The sequence below is a fragment of the Drosophila eugracilis genome, unplaced genomic scaffold (assembly GCF_018153835.1).
Source record: "Drosophila eugracilis isolate 14026-0451.02 unplaced genomic scaffold, ASM1815383v1 contig_353, whole genome shotgun sequence".
NCBI lineage: Eukaryota > Metazoa > Arthropoda > Insecta > Diptera > Drosophilidae > Drosophila > Drosophila eugracilis.
Genome location: NW_024573209.1, coordinates 765,941 through 789,195, shown reverse-complemented (window position 1 = coordinate 789,195; position 23,255 = coordinate 765,941). Strand labels below are relative to the sequence as shown.

The 23,255-nt window shown below is 44.1% G+C and overlaps 5 protein-coding genes across 7 annotated transcripts; 2 read left to right on the top strand and 3 right to left on the bottom strand.

Annotated features, from left to right (window-relative positions):
- Positions 1-380: 380 nt before the first annotated feature.
- Positions 381-6,314, top strand: LOC108110972. Its single transcript, XM_017220273.2, has 5 exons — positions 381-1,097; positions 1,263-2,945; positions 3,020-5,101; positions 5,166-5,364; positions 5,422-6,314. The coding sequence occupies exons 1-5, from the start codon at positions 638-640 to the stop codon at positions 6,146-6,148; spliced, it is 5,151 nt and encodes a 1,716-aa protein (XP_017075762.2). The 5' UTR covers positions 381-637; the 3' UTR covers positions 6,149-6,314.
- A 465-nt stretch (positions 6,315-6,779) lies between these two features.
- LOC108110418 (ER degradation-enhancing alpha-mannosidase-like protein 3) lies at positions 6,780-11,485 on the bottom strand. 3 transcript variants are annotated; one of them, XM_041818624.1, is made up of 8 exons: positions 11,066-11,485; positions 10,597-10,987; positions 10,027-10,173; positions 9,153-9,972; positions 8,698-9,091; positions 8,187-8,458; positions 7,915-8,013; positions 6,780-7,848 (listed from the first exon to the last, which is right to left on the bottom strand). In XM_041818624.1, the coding sequence occupies exons 2-8, from the start codon at positions 10,746-10,748 to the stop codon at positions 7,327-7,329; spliced, it is 2,406 nt and encodes an 801-aa protein (XP_041674558.1). In that variant the 5' UTR covers positions 10,749-10,987; positions 11,066-11,485; the 3' UTR covers positions 6,780-7,326. The 3 variants fall into 3 exon arrangements, with proteins under 3 accessions (XP_041674558.1, XP_041674557.1, XP_041674559.1); XM_041818623.1 differs by having other exon boundaries at positions 10,597-10,970; XM_041818625.1 differs by having other exon boundaries at positions 8,214-8,458; positions 10,597-10,970.
- A 234-nt stretch (positions 11,486-11,719) lies between these two features.
- On the top strand, positions 11,720-18,587 carry LOC108110767. Its single transcript, XM_017219982.2, is given in 6 exon segments — positions 11,720-11,800; positions 14,068-16,107; positions 16,220-16,512; positions 16,576-17,207; positions 17,269-17,804; positions 17,806-18,587. Coding segments are annotated over 5 exon segments (3,771 nt in total). The 5' UTR covers positions 11,720-11,800; positions 14,068-14,112; the 3' UTR covers positions 18,121-18,587.
- A 55-nt stretch (positions 18,588-18,642) lies between these two features.
- Positions 18,643-19,850, bottom strand: LOC108110770 (radial spoke head 1 homolog). The gene is given in 3 exon segments (XM_017219984.2): positions 18,643-19,468; positions 19,470-19,679; positions 19,734-19,850. Coding segments are annotated over 3 exon segments (1,035 nt in total). The 5' UTR covers positions 19,809-19,850; the 3' UTR covers positions 18,643-18,718.
- On the bottom strand, positions 19,814-23,114 carry LOC108110768 (UDP-N-acetylglucosamine--dolichyl-phosphate N-acetylglucosaminephosphotransferase). Its single transcript, XM_017219983.2, has 5 exons — positions 22,733-23,114; positions 22,530-22,671; positions 22,253-22,466; positions 21,952-22,186; positions 19,814-20,465 (listed from the first exon to the last, which is right to left on the bottom strand). The coding sequence occupies exons 1-5, from the start codon at positions 22,876-22,878 to the stop codon at positions 19,973-19,975; spliced, it is 1,230 nt and encodes a 409-aa protein (XP_017075472.1). The 5' UTR covers positions 22,879-23,114; the 3' UTR covers positions 19,814-19,972.
- Between the last annotated feature and the right edge of the window lie 141 nt (positions 23,115-23,255).

Genomic DNA, 23,255 nt, shown 5'->3' with positions numbered 1-23,255 from the left:
CTAAAAGCAGTCAATTGCTTAACTCAACGTGTTTAGAAATGGAGGTATCTATCCGGTTTTGGAATAAAAATATTATTTATATACCTTTCTTATAGAAAAGAATGGAAAGAAATAGATAGTTTTTTTTTAAGTAGAAATAGGAAAGAAATACATATTTTTTAAGTAGTTATTGCATAATATAAAATAATAATATAAAAACAATATTATAAGCTTTTCCGTTATAAGTTAAAAGTTTTTCAAAAATTAATTAGTATAATAAGAACCAGGGGTCCCTGTTTCTTGTGTTGGTTAGGGTCTTCGGTAAAATTAATGATGATATTTTTGTTGGTATTTTTCTTATACAATGTGGTATATTTCTACGGTATTTCCTACTGCATAAAGCAGCTAATCAAAAAATAAGCCTGCCGAATAAGAAATATACAAGCAAAGCACGCAGGAATACAAAATATAACAATCGAAAGAAATCAACAAGGCCTCGATAATGTAATCATGCACGACCACAATCAGATCGGGCATTATTTTGTAGACAGCATCAAGTACATTTTTTAAATTTCACGTGCTAAATTCAGAAGAAATCCTACCACAATTGCTACACGATTTGACGAGGGCTAGGTAATCCATCCCCCTAAACAACGCGATGTCCAGGAGAGAATCCCGTCTGATGGCCTACTTCACGGCGGAGGAGCAGTTGCTAAACTGCTACTCGCCGCTGGAAGGCGACGAGGTGGATGCGGAGGCGGTCGATGTTCCAGACACGGGATCGGGCGTGGCTGAGGATAAGGAACGGCTACATGTGCCCACTGCATCTGCCACAGAACCCCCAATGCCAGGACCAGACCTGGACCCCGCTGTGGACAGTATGCTGCACGTGATCTCCGACGATTCGGACATCCACAGCCTTATCTCGAGTAGCAGTGGCTTCAAGGGCTGGCCGGAAGAGGATCTGTCCGCCAGTTTCGAAAGCCAAAATGAACGCTTTATCTACGGACTGCGCAGACACCTAATAGTCACAGAGGAGGCCTCCCCAGCTCCGGTATGGAACACCTGCACACCGACCAAGCGTCCACGCACCAGCCACGAGGTCATCGAGATTAATGGTGGGTTACGCTATAAATAGGATACCTATTTTAACATATTCTGGGATATCAATTTTCATATACATATATTTATATCATTTTATGTTCTAAAAAATTATATGTTTCACCAAACAAAATACGAAAATCCACATTACTTTTATCACCATACCTTCACTTGTTTTGCAGACTCGCCCGAAGCAGACCAGGACCCGGCAATTGCCCTAATGCAGGCAGTAGTAAACGGTCCCGACGTAGTGCTGACCAACGGCAACGTCGACCATTTCGCTATGATGCCACAAGAGAATATTGAGGCTGAACATGAACATCAGATGGGCACTGGTGGAGAGCAGTGTGTAATATACGAGTCCGTAGATGGAGAAAACATGGTCGTTTTAGCGGAGGAGCACTGTTGTGAGATAATAGTGGCTACACAAGGGGTGGCCTGTGAGCAAGAGTTCGCTAGGGCAATCCTAATGGCCGGAAATGGAGCTGGAGCATTGTTGGGTCTGATGCCCGAGGAAAATAGTGCGAATGAGTGCATCAATGGGGCTAACTACATTGAGGAGGTGGTTGAGGATTTTGGGGAGGACGGTGCACGTGTAGCAGCTGGAAACAATGTGTACCTTAGTGACGCAGCTCTGGAACAGCCACTGGTGCATCAGGAACTGGTGGAGGACGAAGCGCCTGAGGAAAACGAGAATGCCACATTCATAGACGATACACCGATGGAGGAGGAACGCCCAGACATTTGTCAGGTGTATGATCATGAATTAGAAGACCACGACGATGAAGAAGAAGACGGCATCATACACCAAGCGACAGGCCATCCAATCGACATCAGCACTGAGGAGCAGGAGCCGCCCCCAAATAACCTGCACAGAAAGTTGCCCCGCGAGCACAGTAGTCCCACAGAGTTCCCAGTCAGCTCCTCCTCTATGCCTAATGCCAGCTACAACTACGATTTTGAAGACGAGTTAACGGGATGCCACTCTCCGTCCAAGGTCGCACCTTTAAAACGCAAGTATACGCCACTGATGAAGAATACGCTACATGGAGAGGCTATGGATAGAAGGCTGGCTAGCATCTGTCAAGCACAACCGCAGATGAGTCCCGCTGAGAAGGTCTCTAGTTGGGAGACCGCGGCTAGCGAGGAGTGGGCGGCTGTCGAGGATGTAGAGAGCTTTGATGCCGCCTTTCACCAATATGAAGCTGCTAAGGTGCCACAAAAGGAGCACAACTTTCTCGAATTTTGCGAAACACTGGCTCGCAACATGGAGAAGCCTAGCCGCGACAGTATGCAGACTTCTGATGAGTCCACTCAAGAGCAAGCCAGCTCTCAGTCTGCGGAACGACCGGTCCACCGTCACTTCTTGCATATATTGCCCACCGAGGAGACTATTGTGCTAGACGACGACGATGACGATTGCTACGAGGTCGTAGGAATGGAGAACGCCTCCGTCACCACGTTGATTCCCGAGGAGGAACTGCAAGTGGATCAACAACCGGATGAAGTCGAGGTAGTGCTCCCAGACGAATCTGATGTAAAGAACACCGAGCAGCCGAACCTCACCAAGAATACCTCTACTACGGACTTGGATAGCAGTCCGGTTGCACCAACAATGGAATCGTCCGTCAACTTAGACTTGGTTGCATCTATTTCCAATGCTCAACCGTGTGCCGCTGCAGCAGAGGAACCTGTTGATGAAATGCAGCCTGATTCAAGCGGTCGTCTACCTTCAGAAGGCCGGCAATTGGCTAATGCTGTCCTGGATGTTATGCGCCAGCAAGTGCAAATCCAACAACAAAAGCTTAGGGATCAGAAGATGCAGCAACAGATGTATCGCTACCAGGAATTATCACAGGCACCAGGTAAAAGTCCTAAATTTCGTTAATGATTATTTTTAATTAAATTTTTTATATTGAAATTTTTATCTAATTTTCAGAAGTTCAAATGGAAAATCAAGGACCGTACGTCAGTTGCCCAAACGATAGCATGTTTTACGAGCAACAGGAGTTCTGCAACTATCTTGGTCTCACAGAAATGTCTACGGCTAATGCAGTGGCTACAGCAATGAGAGAGCTGGCAAACAGCACTGTGGCCCGGCGATCTCTCCGAGTTCGACCCCAACACCAGCTGGATAGAATGCGTAGCGATGTGCGTGGAAAGCGGCGGGAGAGAGAGCGAGAACGGCAGCAGGATAAGGACAAAAAGATAAATCTGACCACCAGCAGTGAGCTTAGCACTGATAAAGAAGAAACCTTAGCGCCTCAGATAGTAGAATCTGTTCCAGAGGCCGATGCAGTGCCCAGTTTAAGCAGACAGATATCTGCAGGACATCAGCGCCCGTTGAACCACTTATACGGCTCTCATTCCCGGGAAGAAGGAGAACGCTTTGTGGTCAAATCACGCTTAGAGCAAGAGCGACCCAGGTCCCCCAAAAAATTAGCAACGCAAAGGTCTTCAAAAGACCGAGAAAGAAGCCAATCCCCCAAGAAACCGGAACAGCAAAATCAAAGGTCCCCAAATGAAAATGACGGAAAAAAAGAACAGGAAGAAAACAGGGAGCCTAAGGATAGACGGGTTCAGTATGTTGAAGCGGCCTTTGCCAAGGTCTACGAGGCTGCTGCTCCTGCCCAATCTAAGCTGTTGGAAAGCATGCAGCAACGCTTGCGCCAGGCGCGCGAGACCAAGCCATCGATATACATAATCAAGGCTACAAGCAATGCCTTGCCGCAGGCTCTATCGCCAGGCAGACAGGAGTCTCGCACCTCACCTGTATCCGCTCATATAGATAAAGTTTTTAGTGAGTTGAGTGCACCGCGTCCTTCCGCAGTAATTTCCCGACCTGTGAAGGCAAATCCTATAATAACCAGTCCAGTTAAAGCTTCGTCTCCAGTCTTATCACCTCAGTCGCCAAAGGTTATCAAGCACAGGAAAACGCATGGAGCTTCAAAACCAGTAACTGCCACAAAGCGTCGACGTACTACAGTAGGCGCTCCCAGCTCTGGAAAGCAGGCTAGGGTCCGCGATCTGGTTACTCGTTCCACCACACATCTTAATTCGAAGCTTCTGCGAAACCGCAAGGTTAGTCTACTCAAAAGCTACGCCCTCTCGGACGAAGTGGCTCTGGGACGAGTTAAGCGACTAAGCGGCGGAACAGCACAAGGCGCCAAAAAGGTCCTTATGCCCAAGATTGTACGGGGGGGTCTCAGGAGACCCGAGCCAGTTGACAAGAGCCTACCTGAACAGCACCGCCTGCAGCAGCAGCAATTGGCTCCGCCGAACACACCCCGCAAGGTGAAGGGTGTTAAGGAAAATACCACTGCAACGACAAGTGCAACCAAAGCTCCCGATCGCCTAACGAAGCGAACTAAGAGGTCGCGAGCGAAATCGCTGCCTGCTAATCTTAAAGCGGTTTCCAACACGATTCCAGACGCTGTTCCAACTAACACAATGCTAAGGATTACAGAGTTGGCAAGAGAAGTCCAGAAAGATCTTTTTGATCCCCACAATCATCTGGTTGACTCCGCTGTCGTAGAAACTGCAGACCTGACCCACGTTCATTCCCCTACCATTACTCAATCGCCTTACGCACAGCCCGTGCTTGTTTACCCGCCTTCGCCCATATCCCCGCCACTAAATGCGGAGCCGCGTCGTCCTCGCCAGCAAGCCGGAAAGGTTAATCCTGCTGATCAAGTCCTGACCACTCCCCCAGGCGGCCTGCTCCGGCTCAGCGAAGGTTCATCGACTCTAGCAAATCCGCTTTCCGCTAAGCACGGTCAGGTTTTGTATATGTACTATGAGCTAGAACAGCTCATTGTGCTGCAGGAGAACTATGTAACCTTTTGGAAATACTCCAAAGTGTTTAACGTGCTGCATCAACCACGACAGCAAACCTCCTTTGATGTAGTCAGGAAATCGCCTGCACCTCAGTTACATCCTCGGAATTCTAAAGACACAGATCAGGAGATGGATGTTGGCCCGCGATGGGTGTACCTAGGAAGAGTTCGGCGCCTAACTAGCGGTGGGTTAAAAACATTCGGAATCAGTAATATTTAGACCCTATATAATCTCTTGTATTATTATAGAAAAGGAGATTTTTACGCCGTTTGGCAGTCGCATTTGTGTACACAATTCGACGCCAGTCTACCTTGAAATGCGAAGCAGGCCGTTGGACCATCATAAACGAGAGGTCAAGCTAACGTCGTTGCATGTAAACGTATACTACTTTTGTGAGGAGGAACTGCGGCCTCGCATGCATTCTGTGCACTTGGACGCTGTCAATTGGTGAGTCATTTTATGTTTCTATTATAACCATGATTATAATACATTTTGATCTTTTAGCGAATGGCCGCATGTCATTTACACAACCATTGCCGAGTCCCGTTACTTTGTTATGGCCTGGCAGCAGGAACTGGTGATGGGCAAGTCTCGTTCGGGCATCTGCAAATACTCGCTGACGCCCACGTTGGATACGTTGGCCTCCATTCGAGAGTTTAAGCAGCTGCGCCACGAGCTTCGCCACATCGAGTGCCTTTCGGAGGATCGCCTAATCGGCTATGGGCAGACACGAATCACCGTGTGGGACCATCGCAGCGGCGACACTCTAATGAACTACGATTTGGGTCGTCCTCTGGGCCGGTGCCTATCTGCCATGCACTATCCTAGTCTCGATATGGACCAAAGTAGCATGCTAGTACTTTACCAGCTCCTTATGGAGCCAAACAACCCGGCTGAGGTGCACGTAATAGCCTGCGAGTTGTCTCATGCCACGCCATCGCACCGCCTGTTGCAAATACACCGTCTGCCATCTCCGCAGTTTTGCGATACAACAGAGGCCGTTAACACAGGAGATCATTTAATTATCAAGTCTGCGTTGAATGACGAGGTCTGGATAAGTGCGGCCGATCCGAGGCAGCTCACCTATTTGGCACCGCAAAGTAACGGAGCGCAGCGGTTTTATGCACGCCAGAAATCCCAGGTGATCGAGATGTCCCCGGATACACTGACTGTAGATAGCATTGCAAATCACATGTTGAAATTGGCTGTCCAACAGAAACACCTGGCGTAGAACTGTACCAGTAACGTTAAAACTTGTTTTCTCATCAAAATTCTTGTTAAAGATCATTTACAAGACACAACACGAATATCGCCTTTACTGTGAGTTTTCAGATCCCCAAATATGTATGCTTCTGGCTGACAGCCCAAAACATGTAGTTCAAATATATGCGAAACTATAATTAGTTACGTGTTAAGCCCTTTAGCCCTAAACATTATTATCATACAATAATATCGACATTTCGCCTAAGAATTTTAAGTAAGTTCTGCGCTATCATTGAATAAGTGTTTTTGTTTCTTTGGTTCTTTTTAATTTTTCTAAAAGAAAAACAAAACTTTAGCTTAAGGTATCATAGTTCTATGAATTCAAATACTTTTACTTTTATCAACTGCAGCAGTGGATGTGTCATATTTTTAGTTCAAAGAAAACACCAAAATGGAAGAAAATGTATGTCATTAAAAAGAAATCTATTTAAAATACAATGTTAACGTTTATTGTTTATTAGTTTTGCCCAAACAAAAATAGTACGTGGTCAAAAGTCCTTAGTCCTGATTAGAGCGTGCCTAAGATCTCATAATTTATTAGCTACTTGAAATGTCACTTTAAGAACAATCAAAATTATTTAAGAAATTTCATTTTATTGTTTTGGTTTTTTCATCATCTGTCATATATTTAAGACTATTTTTTTTTGTATAAGAACTAAACAATTTCAACTATCGTTTGTCGATAATTCCCGACTTTCTACATTATTCACTAATTTTTCTTAAAATTAAACATTAATTATTTTTCATTTGTTACTAAGTTCTAATTTTTTTATGTACACATGTCTTACACGAAGAAGTAAAATCCATCTAAAAAATTGTGAGGTGGACCAAATATACAATCAGAATGAACGCGAATGTGGATATCCGTTCCTATTCGGTAATCATATAGCCACTAGGAAGCCAATTGCCTGCCTGAGAACCTACCACGAAATGCAAAGATTCGTTAACTGAGGAGCTTAAAAACTCGCGCCATCGAATCGTTCTTACATGTCTAGTAAAGTACAAGAATTTCAAAATTAGTTACGATCGCTTACTGTACAAGTTACGAATATATATATATCTCTATTTTGGCGAGAACCATTTTAGAGCGGTAAGTAGCCCAAAAATAATAGTTAACGCTGAGGGCGCTGAAGCAGCAGCAGTCCACTACAACTCTTTATCTGGCTTCTGTGTTACTGCAGCGGTTTGATTTTGTCGTTGCGCCTTGGCCAGTTGCCAACGTTTAAACTCCACCATCTGCATGACGCGAACGCGAAGAGGAAGCTTTCTTCGCTCCATCACCGCCGACAGCTTTCCGAATTCCACGCTGTACATGAAGACAACTGGAATGAGCACATCGTCTTTGCCGTCGCCGGACATTGCGAACATCGGCTGCGTCTCGCCGGAAGAGCCCGGCACATTATCACAGACAATCAGCGCTGCCGCCCCCACCTTCTGGGCCAGTCGCGCTTTGCTCACGAACGTGCAATCACCGCGCTCAGCCACCAGTACCTTTCCCCTCGCTTCTTCGGCATTTTCCAGGCTCTCATCGCAGGCCCGAAGCGGGTTGGCCAGTAATACATCACCTTGGACGAACTGATCTCCAATTAACTCCGGGCTGAAATGCGATGGCCCGGCCATCAGGGCGATCCAGTCCTGAGCCTTCTCATCGGTGGCGTAGGCTACGGCCTGTTAATTTTTGAAGATATGTTAAGTCCTATAATACTATATCCCTTAAAATTTAAATGTTCAAACCTGCAGTTGCGCCAGCTGATTTATGCTTTGCATTTTAGTCAGCTCTAGCATCTCCTGCATAAACTGTAGTCCCATTTCGCCCTCTTCGTGGCTTTTGGCCTAAATAGAAACATACATATACAATATTGTTTGATAAACCGTATACTGATGAAGATGAGAAGAACGTATAGAAGGAAACGGAAAGTCGAGGAAACTGGTGGTGCAATGGGGACCACACAGAGAGTCAAACGAAATGCAAACGAAACCAAAAAGCGGAACAGAAAAAAACTTACATTATAGAAACTATGAAACAGTCGCACCTTGCCTTGGCTGCGGTCGCCTACCGAAACCATGGTAATGCCCATGTCATAAACAGCTCGCAGATGATCTGCATTGCTTGCCTGAAAATCCAGGGCGCTGAGTCGCTTTCCTGCGGTGGCGCGCGGGCACGAGCCCGTAATGAAGTTGCGCAGTGGTTTGCGTACCTTTTCAGGAAAAAGCTTATTTGAGCTGGGGCAGGTGCGCATGAAGTCGAGTACGTTGTGTTCGTCCGACTGACGAAAGCCTGTAAAATTAGACATTTATAAATGACTTGATATTTTCCCGTTTTCTAATGTATAAAATGTTTTTGCAATTAAGTTTCTTTGTGAGGCAATTAAGGTAACTTCTCAAGGGCTACTTTTTGTGGTAAAGATTACTCTGATAAGGTAGCAAAGATTACAAAGAACCAAACCGCCTCAATTAAGCGCAATGAAATGTAGTGTTAAAATCAATACGACAAATAACTAATAGTTAAGTACTTACTAAACGTGGCATTCCCTAGCTGGGCAATGGACAAGGGCAGCAGATGAGCTTCCGTCGTAAAGACAAACTCGTCGACATTTATTATCAGATCCTGGGGATCGGAGAACAATAGGAAGAGGTATTTTATTGTCTCGGAGAGCACAAACGAGTCCATCCGATCCTCGTGCTTGCCAGTCCGTACATCATTGACGGCCGCATAGCCACAGGAGACCTTAGCGTGCTGCTGTAGCGTTTTCAGAGCACGTTTGCCAACCTGCAAATAGTGATGGTCACCAGTGGCGCGGTACAGGAAGTATGTGGACTCGATGAATTCTGGTCGAAGGGGATGTTGTCCCCAATGTATTTGGAAGTCTACTGTAAAAGCTTCTGGAATGAAGGTATGCATCTGCATTACCTGGAAAATAGAAAAATATAAATTATAATACCTTATATGTATTGCAAAGAGGAAAACATACTTGGTAGAGCATTTCGTGTGTTTGTACGGCTGGTTTGAGGTCACCGGAAAGCACCTGAAGACCCGGCCAGAATGCCAGCAGGGAGTCCATAAAGTTCTTGGATTTGGCGTGTGGTCTGTGCATTAGCACGTCCAGCAACATTGGCCCTTCGCTGACGTACTTCATTACGGCGTTGTAGTGGCGATTGAAGCGGGCCAGGTACTTGTCGTCGCCCAGTAGGACGTAAGACTTGAACAGGTACTCGTAATAACTGTCGATGCCCGCCCCCACGCCGGAATCTCGACGTACCCAGTCGCCGGAATGGACGTTCAGCACTGTGCCCATAAGATCAGAACCACGATGTCTTAGTTTCCATAGAGCGTCCATGGCTGCATGGGCTCGTACCTCAAAGATGGGATCGCCAGTAAGCCTCGACAGGGCGGCAAATTCTAGCAAAATGGTGCCCGCACATGCGGTGCAAGTCTCACGGGATTTCTTAAGCTGTGGATCCTTCATGCCCAGACGAAGATTAACCCGTGCATGCGGAATTCCAGTGGATGTGTTAAAAGCTGGCAGCAGTCTGTAGCCCAGCTCACGGGACATCTCCAGCAGTTCCCCCTTGTACCAGTGCATCGTGTCTGCATGCTTCTGCAGATACTCTGCCAAGATGTGAGCTGACAGCAGACCGCCGACCATTCGAATATTGGTCTCGAACACTGACACAATTATGTCACTGTCAAATTGAACGTCGCGAATAACTAGTTTTACTGCGTGTTCAAACTCAGTGAAATCTCCCAGCAACACCAGGGTGTCCAAAGTGTCTACCAGTGTCATGGAGAAACTAAAAAAAAGGATGTTAATATTGCCGGATGGAAATTAATAAATTTTAACTAACTTTCCAAGGATGTCGTCCATATCGCCACGAGAAGGCGTGACTCCGCGATAACGTCCCTTACAGGAGAGCGGCATTAGCTCGTCAGCTGGATAAGCGTTCTCCATGTAGGCATGATATGCATGATAAAACATTTCGCGTGCCTCCTCCCTGAAACCAACGAACACACAAGTTTGAAATAATCTTTCAATGGTTAGAACACTAGAGTAACACAGAACTTAATTGGAAGAATGCGCTTTAATAGGAAGAAATGAATTACGGGGGTTTTGCATCTCATATATTCCTTATCTTTATAGTCAATATAGCTGGGCCTTATAAATAGTTGAGATAAACATATGTATATATCCAGAACAATAGTATCCATATTAAAACTACTTTAATAAATTTTGTAACGAATTCTCATTAACTTAGGTATAAAAGTCATACTTGAATTAAATTTTGAAACAAGTTATGCAAATGAAATCTGCTTGTTTCTAACTAATACATACATTTACATACCACTAAAATGTAAATAGTCTTAAAATCAAAAATGGTACTTTCTGCAAGGATTTATATAATATATAAAAGATTTACCTGAGCTCAGCTCGCTCCTTGTTGGACATGTTTTGCGTGGGCATGGTGGTTTCAGTGCTGAGGACGCATGCCACCAGGATGCACATGGCCAGCACGAAGGTAAGCACTAGCCGCTGGCAAGGAGCAAAGGATGAGATGGAGTCGGTTAACATGTTGCTGGCTATCTAAAGACTACCGATGGTGGTAATCGCGGATCGCTTTGCCTTTTGGTTTCGGCCGCCAGACTTGCCGCTCGAGTCAGTGTGACGTTGACCTTCACTTTGAACGTGTGCTGTTGAAACCAATTCCGACGTTTCTCTTCGCAGCGTCTTTGTTGACTCCGCTTTGAGCCCGTGGTCCGCTTGATTTAGCTTTTTTAAAACAGCGAATCCAGCCTAATTGATACAGCCAACTTATAATTAGCTCATAATTTACAAATAATTTCGTTTGAATGGTAAAATGGGCTACCGTAAAATGTAAATATGCTTACTTCTGCCCGAAATGTCGACCTATTTTCTTGATTTCTACGAGATCGGGGCGTATCGGTTCTGGAGAGCATTCAGACTCACTCGATATGTGCCTCCTGCACTTGCACTTGCATCCTTTCGACGTCAACACACATCGTGACTATTTATAATCTCGTTTGGAATATGTTTTTCTGCCCCAATAACAAAACACCACGACTGCAAAGCGAAAGTCGGAATCAAAGGGTTATCGTCAGACGATTACCGGGGCATTTCGATTCTATATTTTATATCCAGCTGTATTTGGTTTATGGAGTAGACTGCTTCGCTGGCAATAATCAAAATGCTTATCATTGGATGAACTCAAGATTCCCTAATTTTATCGCGAAAAAACCACTTGCCCGCAGTTCAAGTGTGACCGGGTGTGTAGCGGGCAGGAAAGTGTGGCCCATTCGCAAGTTGAGCTTCATAAATGTTGGTATAAAAAAAGTAAAGTGAAATAAAACAAATCTAGAAAAAATCTAATCTTAGAAAACTCATAAATTATTCTTATTTATCTTATTTAGTTAACAAAACTGTTGTTTATGGTTATTCAACCGTTCCCAACACTGGCTTTTGGTGTTCGGTGTTCTTTCATTGAAAGCTGTATATTTTAGGTATTTTTCTTTAAGAGCTTTGGTTTTGCCTAATCAGTCTAGCTACGGTCACACTGAGGCCAAGACGAAAAAAGACGCGAAAAGATGCATAGATTATAAACAACGGTGAGATAATATATAAAAGATAAAATCATTATAGGATTATTTTATATGTGATGGTAAATTATTGTTATAAATAAAACGTAAATCACTTTCGATTAGGCCAAATTAAAAGTTCGTTAGGGCACAGGTGCAATTGTGTGCGTAGCAAACGGCAACTTCAGTCACAAAGGGTGAAAAAACACAAAAACCATAAGTCTTTGTGGCTTTAAAATTCCGAGATCCAATTTTCCATAAAAATATCATGGCTTATAACCGAATAAGAGCCGCAAACGTTGCCCTTGGCAACATCTTCGTCTGCATCGTGCACATATCCACACACATACTTTTCGATGAGATCCAAGGTAAAGGAGTGGATAAGTGTTGAATGAATTATAAGAGTGGGCGGAAAGGAATGGAAATCTTTATTTGGGGAATGATTCTACCTTTGGAAGAAAAAAATTTCGTCTATTGGTATTTTTATACTCTCCTGTCTCATTAGCGGCTTTTCAGACGTCAGCAGGTGTTACATCTGTGTGTGTGTGCGCGAGTATGTATATTTAGTATGTATGTATTATATACCTAATCCCCAGTTAAACGGTTGTTTTTCACTGTTTTGAGCTCGGATTCTATGATAGATTATGCAACCCACTCTATATCTCTCTCTTTCGGACGTCTCCAATTTCTTTAGCTCAATGAAAACGGCATTTAAATTATTTGTTTGCCCAATAGATTAATTGTCATATCAGCTGATGCAAATTTTTTTTCGTTGTAGTATTTCATATTGGTTCCATTCCATTTTGCTAACTACTTTCTCACTTTTTTAAGCCAACTAATTTAATTATTGCCTTAAATTCGTGGCATTTTTTTTTTTGCTGCATTTGAATATGTATTGCTTTTTGTCTGTCTGTGTGTTGGGCTATTTTTGTATCGGTTTTTTGTTATTTTTGCATTTGTTTTGGCCAAGCAGTTTTGGCCAGATTTTTGCCATTCCTTTTCCACATGCTTTAAAACTTGTGGACTAAATATGTTCCATCAATAACAATATTTACTTTGAATTTATTTTACTGGGAGCTGTTATTAATTTGAATCGCCTACAACGATCCATCTTGATGACTTTCGCAAGTACCGGCTTATCAGTTTTATGAGTTCGTTGGCTCTTATCAGCCTATCAACCACCTACTCGGGTTTAACTATTTATATATAAATATATATAAAATGGAAAAAAAGTGCCTTCTATATAACTACAGTCAACCTTCGATAAGTAGAATAAATAAAATATACTTTGTTTTGTTCATATAACTTCACTCTTTATTAGTTATTTTTACGAAAGTTGTACTGTAATCGGTTTGGCATTGGGTCAGTTACTCTTGAAACAGGGAAGATATTATACAATAATTTCCTTTTATAGTTGCCCCGTCTTTCGACTTCGACCCATTGAGTAATAATCTTGGGAACTGAAATGAACTGAACGTAATTGGTTTGTTGATGCAGGTTGTGGTTGCTGTGCGGCAATTCATTTGATATTTCTGTTTATAAACAAATGCGATGAAAATTTAAATATATAAAAATTTATATGCCAGCCAGCAAAAGAACTGGGGATTAAAAATTTCATTATATATATTATAGATATCGGTCTTATCTCGATGAATACTAGAAATTTGTGAGTTTAATACAAATTTAATAATTTCTTTAAGAAGTGCCGATGTAAAAGATTTCAAAAAGATTTTATTCTAATACTATTACTTACATTACATTATACTTTCCAACAAACTTGAAGTTTACCTTCCCATGCAGTAGAGTTTTAATTCTTCATTGCGTGCGAACATAAATCTGGAGATGGAGAATAATGAACTCCTCCACAGTCCAGACAGACGCTATTATAATGCATTATTCAAAAGAGACGCTCTGAATAATACATTTGTACGTACATTCCTACACTTTATAGTGCCACACATTTTCTGTGCGTCGCAATTTGGACACGCAAATGGACTCGACGTCCTCTCCCTTCTTGGCCATTCGTTTTATTTATAATATTTACCTAACATATTGATTTTGGAGCTTGTTCTGCCTCATTTTCCGATATTTTTTCGGGCTCCCGAAAGGTGATAGCTTAAATCAATATTATCCAAAAAGCTAAAGTGGTCTAGTTGAGGTTTTGGTGTCCAGAAGTTGGCTTTAGCCTCTATTGATACTGAGCGCAGAATGAGTTTCAGTTTGTTACAAAGAGTGCAGTCATATCTGAGGGCTGTTGTTATTATAATCAATACAATAATTACCTAATTACATTGCAGGTGTACTATGCGACCATATAAATATTTGAGATTACATACTGAAAAATGGAAGCAATATCGAAGATTTCCCTGATATTGTGTGCCTTGTTCGTCGTGGTCAACGCAGCTGTAGCCATCAGTGGCGACAGTACCAACTGCCAGGCCACATACAGTAGCATTGAGGCGTCCCTGGCCCAAATTCCACACCAACATCGGCCGCAGATTAAGCCCAGGACCAGAACCTGGCAGGAGCACGAGTTCTCCCTTCTGGGCTACAAGTTTCATCTGCCTTTCGTGGGACATGTAGTGGACTCGGATCTAGATGATAGTGACAGTGATGAGGGTCTGTGGCTGGACGCGCTGGACGCCGGATCGGAGAGCGAAGAGGTGGAGGAGCATGAACTTCCTTCGGATGGTCAAGTGGATCCCACGGCCTATGTGTTCAAGCTTAACTGTGAGAATATGGAGCTGAGACAGGTTAATCAGGAGCTCGTCTCGAAAAGGAGCTCGCATGTCAACTATCAGCAGCTGAAGCTGGTCCATGTGCTTACCGATCTCAGTAATCCACTGAAATTGCCACAGTACGAGAGTGTCAGGGAGTTCTCCTGGCAAAACAGTAACCTTAAGGATGAATCGATCAGAGAGCTCTTTAATCGCCAGCCGCAAAACTTTCAGAACATGGAACAGCTGAAACTCGCTGAAAACCTTCTGAGCCTCGACTGGGTTGTACCCAAAGTGGTACGGCACCTGAAAGTACTTAAGATCAGCGGTAATCGGCTTTCCAACAATAGCCTAACGAACCTGCAGCATATGAAGCATTTGCAGGAGCTACACATGGACAGGAATGAACTGACCTTCTTACCGCAGCGTTTCCTGGGTGAGCTCAGTGAACTGCGCATGCTTAACCTCAGCCAGAATTTGCTGACGGAGCTTCCTCGGGAGATCTTTGAAGGAGCTCTTAGGCTAGAGAGGCTTTACCTCTCTGGAAACCGCCTGAGCGTCCTGCCATTCCAGCTCTTCCAGACGGCACGTGACCTTCAAGTGCTGGATCTAAGCGAAAACCGCCTGCTCTCCTTTCCGGACAACTTTTTTGCTCGCAACGCGCAACTACGGCATCTTCACCTACAGCGAAATCAGCTTAAGTCTATCGGCAAGCACAGTCTGTATAGCCTGCGCGAACTTCGTCAGCTGGACCTTAGCCAAAACTCTCTGTTCGTCATCGATCGCAAGGCGTTCGAGTCCCTTGACCAGCTGCTATCCTTAAATGTGTCCGGCAACAACCTGACCCTGCTGTCATCCATCATCTTCCAGTCGCTGCATTCCCTCAAGCAGTTGGATCTCAGTCGGAACCAGTTCAAGCAATTGCCTAGTGGCCTGTTTCAGAGGCAGCGCTCCCTGGTGTTGCTACGCATCGATGAGACTCCCATCGAGCAGTTCTCCAATTGGATCTCGCGCTACGATGAGTCGCTTGTGGATCCACAGATTCTACATCGTTTGCGTTACCTGTCTCTGCAGCAGAACCGGAAATTAACCCATTTACCCACCACTCTGTTTGCCAATACTCCCAATGTTAGGGAACTTTTGCTGGCCCAGAACGGATTGCTGCAGTTGCCCACACAGATCTCAGGGCTGTCGCGATTACAGCGACTCAGTGTACGTGGAAATAGCTTGGGGTCGCTGCCCGAGGGCATCAAGGAGCTCAGACAGCTGCACTACCTAAATATTTTGGGTAACGAGTACCAGTGTGACTGCAGCATGTACTGGCTGACAGCCTGGCTAGCTAATACCAGCACTAGTTTGCGCCACCTACCGCCGCAGGCACAGTATAATAATGCCAGTCCCAGCCAAACTCCACTGGACTCTTACGAGAGTATCGATCATCAAATTGATGCGCTAAAGTGTCAGTATGGCTATCCCGGCGATATGCTCCGTGTGCTAAGCAATCTCAATTGCTCTGTGCCCTCGGTAGTGCAGTTTTCCGAGCCCAAGATGCACAAGCTTCTCTCCACCGCTAAGCTGGAGTGTCAGATTTCTGGCAGCCCAGTGCCGGACATTATTTGGGTAAGCGAAAAAGTGTCATGCATATTTTTTATACCATTTGGTATACATATTTAGCATAAGAACATAGGAATCGGCGAATCCAATAGAGTGTTAATCATTTGATCTTTATCAGGTTACTCCCCGCAATAAGATTTTGCGCCACCATGCTGATCCTGATAAGCGTCCGATTATTATCGACAGCAAGGAGGATGCTCATCAGCCACCGAGTGCACAAGAGCTGGCTGCTCTGATGGACGAGAGTTACATCCAGTCCTTAAACTTGACACGTCAGCAGAGTCTGGTGGGTCAGCGCGTGGTTCTGGTGGAAAACGGATCGTTGCTGGTACATAATATTTCCCGAATTGACAGTGGCTTATACACTTGTTATGCCTTCAATGTGATGGGCAAGGCATCGGCAGGATTAAGGTAGGCCTATTTAGCATTTATTTTGATTAATAGATACTAAAATCACACTCCTTTTTTTTGCAGACTATACATCGATCCTATTGTGTTCTACCGGGTAAAAATCGGCAGCATACTGTTCGGTACGGCCCTGGCCACCGCTTTCCTGCTGCTAACCCTGATGGTTCAGGGGCTGAGAAGCTGCCTGTCACGCTGGGGAATCTTTAATCGGTTCTATTGCTGTGCCAATCGGAATAAGAAGTCACCGCGCCCACGTCAAATTTACGCCATGCTGGACAGCATCGAGACTTACAAAAGCCAGCAATTGGAGAGGCTTCGCGAAAACTATGCCCAGCAAGTCCATCGTATCCGAGAGAATTGTGCTCAGCAAGTAGAGTGGATCCAGAGCAGCTACACAAGCCAGGCAAAGCACATTCGAGAGTTTCGCGATATAGGTTCGAATCATCTTACTACTTTGAAAGATCAATATTACGATCAGGTGAAAAAAGTGCGTGACTACTCGACTGGTCAGTTAAGCTGGGTGCGAGAGAACTACGTCTTCCAGAGAAACAAAATCCGGAAGTTCAGTGCACATCAGGTGCTGCGCCTTCGGGAGGGATACAAGTACCAGCAACAGACGCTGAACAAGGTGCTGGAAAACCTACCCAGTTTTTACTTCGAGAATTGTCGCGGGCGCTGTGAGGAAGATATAGCTGAGGGTAAGATCGCATACAGATATCCTAGATAAATTATAATTTTTAATTAATAACTTTTTATCAGACATAGACTGTTACTTCAAAGGCCAAATGGACTTTGCTGGCTCTAAGGAGCTGCACATACAAAAAATTAAAGCACGCCTATCTGCCAATTACTCAGCCAGCAAGGCGTCCATTTACTATACCCCACCAGATGATGATCTTCTGCATAGCTCGCAGCTTAATTTGCAGACGTCACCCATTCACATCAACTACATTGATGAGAATCTTGACCAGCAAAAGCAGTTGGAGCACGACTTTAAAATGGAACCTCAACTACTGCTTTACAATGCCCCGTTGCTCTATCTGAATCCCGAAGGAGCAAGCAGCAGTGGACAGGCGGCGGCCATGGCGGCGGCAGTTGCCCTGTCACAGTGTATAAGCGTAGAGGACAATAACCAAGAGCAGGAGATGCAGCCTATAAAAAAGAGCAGTGGTAATCAAATGGAGCTGCCAGAACTGAAGGACACGAACGATGTGAAGAACTCGAAATCTTGTCCGGCCATTTACAAGGTTTCCAAGCAGCGAGACGGGAGCACTCTTCATGAGTTACAAAAAGAAGGGCGAGGAGCCCTATCAAATGCTCCGCCTAAATCCCGTGGAGACCACCTCGCTGACATCAAAGACAGCTATGGGACCTGCAATGCAGGCGAGAACGGAGAAGCTGAACATCATCTTGGATGAAAGCGGCAAGGCCTCATTATGTAAAACGGAGCAGGCAACCGACGAAACGATTAGTGAGACTCCCCCATCCGAGTCCAGCTGTGAGTCCAACAGCTTGGCCGCCAGTTGTGGAGATGTCTGCCAGGCCAGCAGCAAGCTGGCAAATGCCTCACCATCATCTTCTCCCCCCAAAGCTGCCCCTGCCAGCACTTAGAGATTTTTTAAATTTTTAATTAGTAATTATAATAAAAAAAACTAACGAAAATATAAATTGTAAACAAGTAAATCAAACGCATCTGCAAATGAAGTTAATGTTAATGATTACGATATAATGGTAAGGCAGACAACAATAATTAAACTTAGAGTTAATTAGCAAAACATATGAATTCAAAGTGCTGAACATTAGAAAATATCGGAACAAGTCATACGATTATACCGAATGATGATCAAAAACAAGGCTTAAAGAATTTAAAATTGAGATCTACTCACACCTGGAATCTATCGCTAAGGTATCATGTCAATAATACTTGAAAAGAGACCCCCATTTGTGATTTCATTACATTACGAGTGTAAAGCATCAAAACTGTAGAGAGCGTATTTTAAAATAAAACAGACAAATTTTAATTAAATTGTATGAAAATACAAGACTATATAATAAATAAAACGTTTACTATAGACCAACTTGCCTATTTATGCTTCCTAAGATTAGTTCATCTTTTCAATTAAAAATGTTTGTTAAAGTTTTTTTATATATATTTTTCACTCGCAGAAAACAAAGAATAACGAAATAATGCGGAATGGAAGAAACAATCTTAAGGATCGGGACACTCGGGCTGCTTGAGGATCTCGATGCAACACGGATTGGCGTCGATCTTACACACCTCGCTCTCCGTCTCGACATCGCTGAGATCAGTGAGATCGCACTCACAGGGGAAGCATTCCATCTCGCCACCTTCCTCGCCCTCGGCCTCTTCACCCTCTCCGTACCAGCTGATCTTCTCCTCGCTGCGCATGCTCGGCACAGTGGAAAGTGAGCAGACAGACAGCTCAGAGTCAGAAATGGCCAGGGGAACTGGTTCCTGAGGTAGTAACGAGTAGTCGTAGACGGCGATCTCCTGAGCGAACCATAGAGTTGGCTCCATGGGCGCGTCGGAGCCCTGATCTTCCTCCATCCGCTCCTCAGCATCCTCCACATCATCGTCGTCCGTGATCGCTTTGAATTTGTAGTTGGCGGGCAGGAAATAGCCCAGCAGTAGGTACCTGTTGTTAAAGCTGAACACTGCCGGTCCACTTGGGTAAGACAAATCCCAAATTCCGTGGAGTATTGTGCACTTGTCTTCGCTCCCGATATACAGCTCAAAGGGACCCGTACGTATATTGCTGTTCCAGGTCGACTTCATTCTGACTGTTAAGCAGCAAGCATCGGTGCCGTTGTTAAAGCGATAGATTCCTACTCCGTGTCGCTGACCTTTAAACCAATCGCCCGCATAGGTATCGCCATTCACATAGTTGTACCGCCCCTTTCCGTGTTTCAGGTGCTTACGCCAGTTGCCCTCGTACACTGGAACCGTCAGGATAGATAAAGATACCACGCCCACAACGCTTGCCACAGCGATACTGTCCGTAGTATCGCGATCCATCCTTAAACACATATAGCCCAATACCATGGCGACGGCCTTTTCGATAGTTTCCATCGTACTGATCACCATTGGGCAGAATGGCCCAACCTCTGCCGTGTCTCTGTCCGGCAGCATTTCGACCACCTATATAAAGCTGTAATAGGCATACGATTTTTTTTACTAGACTCTATTTCCTATTCCCACTTACGCCTATATTGGGACCCAAATCCTCCTCCTCTTCGGGTGCCGACAGATCCTCCTCAGACATATCCGTTGTGGCCATGTTGATTTTGAGTTTATTTGCTTAGTTCTTTATTGACCGGTGAAATACAGATTTTTACTTGACTTACTTTCGGGAAATATATTGTGTAGGCATTAGATAAATGTTTTCTGTTTGTAAAGTTAACTTAGCAAAGGCTTACTACAATAAATATCAGAATCAAAGGGTTACGTTTTCGCATAGAAGAAGTTAGCCAGGGGATATCGAATGGCCAGAGCAATCAGTGTGCACAGCACCTGGAATCCCATCAGCATTTGTGTGACGACACGCTCATGGACGGGTCCAAAAATGACCAGCACAAAGTTGATAAGGGTGAAGTTGTTGGTTCTTACAACTCCGTCCGCTTTGGTATGCCAGCTAATTAGTCGAAGTTTTCGCAGTATTGTGACCATCAGACGGCCCGGAGCTTTGAGATCCTCCAAGCGGAACTCCGTGGTGCTGATATGGAGCAGATCTGTTTTGCTATCGTACTTGGGCAGCCGGTGACGGGGACATGGCACAAAGTGGAACAGTTGTGGCGTGGAGTACAGGAAATTTATGATCTGCGGCAAGAAGAATAGAAGCAGGGTCTTGCTAAAATGTCCCAGGATGCCGACGACAGCAAAGGTCATGCCTGCAAAGTAGCAATAGGTATCACCGACAAACACCTGGGATGGATATCTGTGAAATACGAAATGTTAATGTTTTGTTTCAAAAAAAACACAGTTAAGATAGCATGAAAATAAAAATTTAACGTTTTTTTTCAAAAATGTTAAAAAGCTTTCTAATTTTAAAAATTAACAGAAAACAAACAGTGTTGTAAGTCACGCCAAATCTGTTACATTTATAGCCAGATTTGACGGAAAATACCCAAACATACTCTGCAGCGGTGAACAGCTGAGGGAGGACATTTGTGACAGCTGTGCGAGGGATGTACCGTACAATTTTTGACCGTGTTAACTATCCAGGGAAAAGCGAGAAGAATGAGAGGGAAATAGTGCAGAAACGAAGCCAGTAACAATGGTGAGGAGCACCGGGAGCCAGTGTGGGCCGGTATGGCCGGGAGCCATAAACAAGAAACTGGCGCCCAGTGTCACCGGCAGCAGGGCAATGTCAACCGTTATGAAAGGGACTTTTAGCAAATGAAACCGGACAGGGTGAATAGGAGAGATGGGCCTAACACACGCCCTTTAGTGCTATCGTGAGGGTACCACCAACAAGAGCCTGCGGATTAACTATGTTGAATCTGATGGCGCCTCCGCAGTGCAAATGCAAAAATGGCTGGAACGGAAGGGGCCGGAGTTCATATGGCGAGCAATGATGACATCCAGTCGGCTGATCAAACGAGGGGGCAGCACACCCCTTTAGCTGGTTAAGGCCAGCTAAACTTCTCTCCACCTCCTCCATGTTGGAACTGGGAGCCTGGGACCATCTCAGTCTAGAGATATTGGAGTGCAAATTCGAGCCTTCATCGAGGTGGTTGACTATTTCCTCATATACTACGTAAGAAACGGAAGCAAGTCGAACTAGCTTTGGCAGCAATGTGGCGTCCAAATGCAAGCTCAGGATCTACTGCTTCTGGCGAGCAGCACATTGGGTGATCTTAACCACCATGGCGGGTGGATCTGTGAACTATGTCTGCCCCCTGAGCAGATAGTGCTTCTGCTACAAATCTCCACCCACAAAAAGCTACCTGTGAAGCTACCCAACTATATGCGTACGTCGACGCCAACTATTTGCTACAACTAATAGCCAATAGAGTTCACGAATTCCAAATTAAGTATATCAGCAGACAGGACAGACAGACCCGCCATCTGTGACAAGAAAAAACAGAACTAAACAATGAATTTATGAGGGAAAACCGAAATAAACAGCAGAGAAAGATATCAATGAGCTGGAAAAAAGTTGTGAAATAATTTTTAAGATATATTTATGTAAACACCATGATCTGTAAGAGAAAGCTCTTTAGGTTTACTTTAAATATTGATAACAAAGCAAGCAAATTTTAAATAATTAATTAATTAATTTAAATTTGGTTAAAATTTTAAATCGTTATTTGTGTTATTAATTTATTATTTTAGTACCATAATTATAGTTATAAAAAATGTTTTGACTTGACAGTATTTAAGAAATAAAAATTAATTAAATAAACAAAAATCGGACTTACTTGTTGAACTTCCAAAGCGCTAATGTGGTGGCCAGGAAAGGCAGCATGAAGTAAATTGAGAATATGTGTGATTCCACCTGATGACCGAGAAACAATTCAATAGCGTTGAACACCAAAATCGAGCTGGCAATTATCAGTGACTGTCCAACCTCCAGGCCATTGATTCCGGCCAAGATGTTAATGGCGTTTGTACAGAATACCGCCAACATCCCCATAAATACGTAGTACAGGAATCCTTAAGAATAAGAATATTAAAAAATAAGAAATTGTAGTCTTATACATAAAAGGCTCGGTAAACTACCTATGTTCAATGAGGTACCAACTAGACTCCTCGCAAAGTTGGGCATAATGACTGTGGTGGAGTTATAATTGACGTAGTACACCATCAGCAGTGGCATCGTGGCAATGGTTGGAAGGAGCAGCTTGTGGCGCCATCGTAAATCCAAAACGTCATCAGCAAAGCCCAAAAAGATCATGCAGCAAATGGATAGAAGTGCGGCAATCAATTCCACGAACTGTGCGTGCGATAACAGTCGATAAGGTGGCGGGATTGTTACATTTTCCAATTTGATAGTTACCTTATCGTCAGGAAAGGTGTCGGGTTTTCCTCCAGTAATAGTATCCGTGGCGGCTGCCTCATCGAAAGCAAAGGGAATGGGTATGAACAAAAATAAGGAGACCAGAAATACACAGCCAATCAGCACGCCAAAGGATTCGGGTCTAGAGGTTTGGATTATTCCTATTAAGAAAATTATAACATTCCAAAATGGGAAAAACGTACACCTGTGGCTTGTCCTTCTTGCAGAGATCGTTGCCAAAGAGATTGGCCTTGATAAACATTTCCCGGAAACGTGGAATCATCTGGACCGTCATGCAGTAGGCAGCGCCCGAAATGGCAGCATTTATGGCAACGGCTACACCCGACATGGTCGACCTTGAAATGGCGCCTCCCTACTGCACTAATTCAATTAGCAGGTGCAATATTCCCCAAAATGCACCGGGGTCACGGGTTTCGATTATGATGATTCAATCTGCAAGCTTGGAATCCGTGAATATCTTGTGAATCAATCGATCATGATCATCATGCAGATATCAATTATGCCGACAAAAGTACACGCAAGTACTAATTCTTGATAACAACAAACACAGCTGTTCGGCTGGCAATGTGACCGCACCATGACTTTTTAAGTATCCCATATTGTCAGACAAACCAGCTGATTTAAACTTTAAAAAATCGCTTTTAAATTAAATACCAAAAAATTTAAAATTTGGTTTAAAATATTTAAATTTTTGGTGTAACATTG